Source organism: Oncorhynchus nerka, linkage group LG12 (genome assembly GCF_034236695.1).
Source record: "Oncorhynchus nerka isolate Pitt River linkage group LG12, Oner_Uvic_2.0, whole genome shotgun sequence".
NCBI lineage: Eukaryota > Metazoa > Chordata > Actinopteri > Salmoniformes > Salmonidae > Oncorhynchus > Oncorhynchus nerka.
Genome location: NC_088407.1, coordinates 35,792,808 through 35,798,807, shown reverse-complemented (window position 1 = coordinate 35,798,807; position 6,000 = coordinate 35,792,808). Strand labels below are relative to the sequence as shown.

At 41.8% G+C, this 6,000-nt stretch overlaps 1 protein-coding gene across 9 annotated transcripts in view; it reads left to right on the top strand.

Moving 5' to 3' along the window:
• The first annotated feature begins 705 nt into the window (after positions 1-705).
• The window catches only part of LOC115138195 (calcium/calmodulin-dependent protein kinase type II delta chain), a 110,224-nt gene continuing 104,929 nt past the window's right edge, over positions 706-6,000 (top strand). For 8 of the 9 annotated variants that reach the window (XM_029674783.2, XM_029674779.2, XM_029674781.2 and 5 more), the window contains exons 1-2: positions 706-1,037; positions 2,071-2,165. In XM_029674783.2, coding sequence (XP_029530643.1) covers positions 976-1,037; positions 2,071-2,165 — 157 coding nt within the window. In that variant the 5' untranslated portion in view covers positions 706-975. The remainder of the gene's footprint in view (positions 1,038-2,070; positions 2,166-6,000) is intronic. The other variant, XM_065025548.1, reaches the window with a different exon arrangement.

Here is a 6,000-nt window from a genome sequence, read left to right as displayed (position 1 = left end):
ACGTTCGCCAGGTGTACAATGTTTCCTCTGACACATTGGTGTGGCTGGCTTCTGGGTTAAGCGGGCATTGTGTCAAGAAGCAAGGTGGCTTGGTTGGGTCATGTTTGTTTCAGAGGACACCTGGCTCTCAACCTTCTCTTCTCCTGAGTCTGTAAGGGAGTTGCAGCGATGAGACAAGACTAACTACCAGTTGGATACCATGAAATTGGGGAGAAAAAGGGGTATAAATAAAAAAATATTATATATAGGGGAAAGGCTTTTTCCTGTTTCAGCATGACAATGTCCCAGTGCACAAAGCGAGGTCCATACAGAAATGTTTTGTCAAGATCGGTGTGGAAGAACTTGACTGGCCTGCACAGAGTTCTGACCTCAAACACATTTTGGGATTAATTGGAATGCAGACCACGAGCAAGGACTAATCACCCAACATCAGTGCCCGACCTCACTAATGCTCTTGTGGCTGAATGGAAGCAAGTCCACACAGCAATGTTCCAACATCTAGTGGAGCGCAAGCAAAGGGGGGACCAACTCCATATCAGTTCCCATGGTTTTGGAATGAGATGTTCGATGGGCAGGTGTCCACATACCTTTGGTCATGTAGTGTCTATAGGCCTCTGTACCCTCCGTGGGGGTCCGTGGTTACAGCTAGGGGGAGGCGTTGTACAGTGGTCACACAACCAGGAAGAGCTTGATAGAAAAAGTCTCGCAGCCTAAGTGAAGTGTCAGTAGGCAGGCACAGAGAACAGCAGGTCTCGACGTCCCTGACAACCCCTAAACTCCCGTGCCAATAACCATTCTTGGATTCGGAAACGGAGCTGTAAGAGTATATGTATTTGAATTTTAAAGCTTATTTTGTGAATTTGGTTTATCGTTTGAGCTAGAATATTGTCAATTTGAAACACAGCAGAGAAACTCGAGTGGCTTTTGAGGTTTACAGTCCTAACCTACTAGAGACGGTCTTCCCTATCCTTTGCCATGGCTTCGACAACCTGTACCAGATTTACCGACGAGTATAATCTATACGAAGAGCTGGGAAAGTAAGTATTACAATGTTTAAAAAAAACATTTTTTAAGCCATCTTGATTGCGTTATGTTTAAGTACTGACGCTCTAAACGATTGGTTCTTAATAAGATTACCTGTTACCTGCGTGGTGCACAGAAACGGCGCTTACTGTATTTACAAGTTGTCTTTAAATAATTATCCTAAACCTGTCCTCTCTAAAAGCGTTTTTTTTTTAAATATATTTTTAATTCGGTTGAATGTTTACGTAGTATTTCAATAGCTCTTGGCAAGTCCCCGCCCTTTCAGTGGAGTAACCATTGTAGTAAGGGCGTTAAAATTCACAAGTGGTGCGTTTTCGTTTATAAAGGGTAGCGCCTCCAAGTTTATGGAAAAACCTTTCTTCAGAAGCAATGTCATCCTCAGCTCTCAGCTAAATGAAGTGCCCTTGTAAATGTGACCTATTGATCCGCTCTTTATTATTATTGCCCAATGCCCACGTGTCATTATGCTGTTCTTGCAGTTGTTGTCAACACATTGATATTAATGATGGTGTATTGAAGGTCCAAGGGTCACCGTTTTAAAAATGGGTAACAGCCCTCTATCCCTGTGTGACTGAGAAGATGCCCTTGGCATTACTGACTAGACTGCCCTACTGTACCAGCGCAGGGCGCCTTTGCGGGGGTGGGGACAATTATGTCACTCGCACTTTCTCTGTCTTCAGTGCTATTTTCAGCGACGTGTCAAGAAGTGGTGCGAGGCTCCAGTGCTTGTAGTCTATTTCTCTTTCTTTGGCATTACATGTGCTGGACTATCTGCAATACCTCTCAAATTGGACTAGTTACCCAGGATTCCACGGGGCACCTTTTTTTGGTCTCACCTGTTTAAAACGATAGAAACAAATGTTTTGATTTGTCACCACTGCCTTTTTTATGTCTCAATAGATGACCATTTTAAAGTCAAGTCAATCAGCTTATAAAGTGTAGCGTAACAGTTAATTATTACCGCACAGGTGATATAGGGATAGATCCATTGTTTGAGTACTCATCTGTTTTTATGTTTTCCTAAAGGGGAGCTTTCTCCATAGTGAAACGATGCATGAGGATCTCCAGCGGACAGGAGTATGCTGCCAAAATCATCAACACTAAGAAGCTATCTGCTCGGGGTAGGTGCCTCTACCATGTCTTTGCAGTCTCTGTTGAAAACCACTGAATATCACAACAACTCCCTGTTATGTCAAAAGTTTTCAGTGAGATGCACGGGTGGTGGCTTTTGCCTGGTATTTATCTTCAAATTACATGGGAACATGGTACATACGTGGTATGCAAGCGTTTCCCAAAAACGTTGTCCCCGAAACACCAAGGGATGCACTTTTTTATTTTATTTTTTACACTGATTCAAATGATCAAAGCTTGATGATTAGTTGATTATTTTTAATCAATTGTGTAGTGCTAGGGCGAAAACCAAGACGTGCACCCCTTGGGGTCCCGAGGACCGAGTTTAGGAAGCCCTTGTGGTATGCAGTTCCAGAGATGGACCCATTGTTGCCACATATATTTCTCAGTAAATACCAGAGCTGGGACCAAGTCGCACTCATTTGAGTCACAAGGTCGGAGTCTCAAGTCAAGTCCCAAGTAGAACGGGTCAAGTCGAGCCAAGTCCAAGTCGTACATTATAAAAGCAAGTCGAGTCAAGTCCAAGTCGTGCATTATAAAAGCAAGTCGAGTCAAGTCCAAGTCGTACATTATAAAAGCAAGTCGAGTCACTAGTTTTCTTCAAATCAAGTATATAAAAAAAATCTATACATGCTAAGACTTCGTCAACTACAAATCTGTGTCTATTTATTTTGGCTACCAGACACTGCTCTTTTCATTATTTTGCCTACAACACATTTTGATCATGCAATTTGTAAAAAATGAGGGACTTTGTAGCAGTCGTAAGGGCATGGAATCACAGTAGGCAAGGCAGGTTGACGTGCGCAGAGTCTAGATTTATTTACAGGTCTTGGTGATCCAATGGTGAAAGCACCATATCATACAGAATATGCAAGTAGATTCTCCAAATGTACACGGGCAACAGCCAAAAGAAATAGCCTCTGTATCAGGCAGGCTTCACCTGTCCTATCTAAACACAGGTAGAGAGCAAGACTGCACAGCCTCCCCTTGAGAAACCAAATCAGACCTTTCTAACAGGATTACAAACGGGTACATATAAGCAATTGGCCACTCGCAGGACCATACAAGTAACCAATTGGCAATTACAACCAATAAACTGGTTCGACAATGTTTTTTTTCCCCCCTAAAGGCAATTTCCACAGACATTGGTACATTCATCTTAATCAGACATAATGATTATTAATGCTATTTCATCACCATTCATATATGGAACAATCATTTTGTCTTATTCAACGTTCTGACCCCAAAGCCCTCCTATTACGCACCACCAGAATGAGAAACACAGGACACATGGAACTCTGACATAACCCGGGAAACATGAACAAAGGAAACACACGTTGAGTTAAATGAACAGAACTTAAGTCTTGCGAACATTCATTGCGCCCAGAGGGTAAGATATGGTCCATTTTAAAGGTATCAAACATGAAACAGAAATATCTGTGTTGCAATAAATGGTACGGGAGGGAATGTTGAAACGCTAGCAACTATTGTAGGATTAGATGGGATATAAATTGACGAAATATGCATTTAAATGTGTGAAAGCAAGCGCAAACATTTCAACAATAGAGTTTGGAGAGCGCAAGTGGAGACACGTGCCTGTGGTGCGTCTTGGCCACAGTAATAATTGAATTTGAACAACAAATTCCAAATGTAAGCTTCATAAGGAAATCATCAATTTCAAGCCATTTTGACATACCAAAAGACCAGTAGGCCTATTGTAATTGTTGCTTGATGCCCCATTGCTGGTGAGCTTGCAAGTAATGCAAAGATCTTTATAACTAACCCAAGATAGATCAGAGCCTGTTGTTTCCAATGAATCCTTAGTGGGCAGAACAAGCAAAGGAGGTGGGCAGAGCCAAGCGCGAGCTAGTAAGATACAATTGGCACATTCTAGCATATATTTGCATATTTCCATTAGAGAGCGCCTACGGTATGAAGTGCCCATGACCAATAACTCAATTCATCCTTGCACTTCTTCTAAACAACTGAAGTTTTAGAAACTTTGGCATAGTGTAAAGAAGAAGAAAAAGAAGAAAAAAAACAGAGTCCACTCTTGTTACAGATTCTTGTTTTGGAAACCGAAAACTGTAGGGCAATCCAAATGTTTCATGATGAGAAAATTATCTGAATGTAGGCCAAAATCCACATCGCTCCATATCGCTCTATCTTCCCTCACTGCCGGCACCCTGGGCTTCCTCTCATCACCATATTTGATACAGAGTGGAAACGCCAACCAGATGCTTCACGTTTATACGTCCGGTGAAATATGTGGCTCATTGTTCTATCTGGTTAATATTCTTGATCACCAAAGCATTTTGTAGCAGGCAATTTTCTCCCCCTACAATTAGATGTTTGCACTGACCTCTGATCTTATAGCTGCACAGCAATCTGTTCCCTAGCTCACCCGACCTGTGATTGACTTTGCTTGTCCAATCAGAGGGCCTAGTGTGCATTTCACTAGCCAATCTGTTGCACGTTTGTTTTGCTAGGGCGACGCTGTGACTACTGTCTCTGGCTGCGTGTAGAGTCATGCATGGAGACTGTGTCACACAATTTGTGACAAAATGTTAAAAAACCTGGCCGAATAATTTCAAATCGTCAGCTTCAAGTCATAAAGTTTGTGACTCAAGTCGGACTTGAGTCAAAGTCATGTGACTCAAGTCCACAACTCTGGTAAATACCAGCTGAGCTAATGTCACCAAGAAGAATGTGTCTTGGCTAGAAGGGATACAGCTTATGTCAGTGACATCACACTCTCGCTATGAACTCTGATTTAGCCAGCATAACTAGCTGTTCAATCTGACACTAATTACATTTAAAAAATATTTTTTATAAATTATTTCAATGGGCAAGAGGAAATCTAACTTGTAATGTTGGTCACCATCTAGATGTCACAGTGACATGCCTAGCTATTACTGCCCTCGGGATGCATCATGCATGACAACAAGCCGGTGCGAATGGCAAGTGCACCGGTGTTGTATTCAGGTGCTTGCCAATGCGAGTTGCTTCATTCTGGGCAGCTGTATCATTAGGTATCAGGCGGAGGCTAACATGGTCCACTTTTTTTCCCTCCCAAAACTTATTTATCTGGAGTACGATAGCCAGGGCTGGCCCTGGACGTTCTGCCGCCCTAGGCGAGACAAAAATAATTACATCTTAGACATTCTAATGAATCTAAGCTTGGCACTTTCAAACGTTACCTTTCCACCTAGACAGAGGCTCTACTGATGCAGAAAACTGTAAGCTTCAACTACTGGCTACTCGTCCGTTGTATAACCCAACAACAGTAGTGTTTCCCTAAAAGCTGCCTGGGTTTAAACAAACATCTTATCTTTTCAGAAAGAGATGAGATCAATTAATAGGGACAGAATAGCAATTTTTTTATATTTTTTTATCTCCTCGAATATTATAGGCTGCAGTTTAGCGAAATCGATATGCCCATATGCATCGGAGTCACGTCTTTCGTGGCCATTTTAGAGCTTGTTTCTACCATAAGGCATCACCGAGGTAAGCATTGTTATAGAACGCTTGATATAATCTGGATACGTTTTATGTATTTATTTCAAAATATAAAGCAAACAATATATATCCTTTGTTAAAGAAAAGGGCAACAGGGATGTGTGATACCCTCACTCAATTCGATCCCTGGTTTAGGTCAAACACAGGTCAAGCCCTTCCCAGACACCAAGGTATTTAATCAGTGCATGCGACAATATTGGAGTATTTGGCTTTACTGACATCTATGGATAGGATAATTGTCTGTCAAACAGGTAGGTTTACCACTTATTCTTTGGAAGGTGAAGAAATAAACTCCAATTATCTATG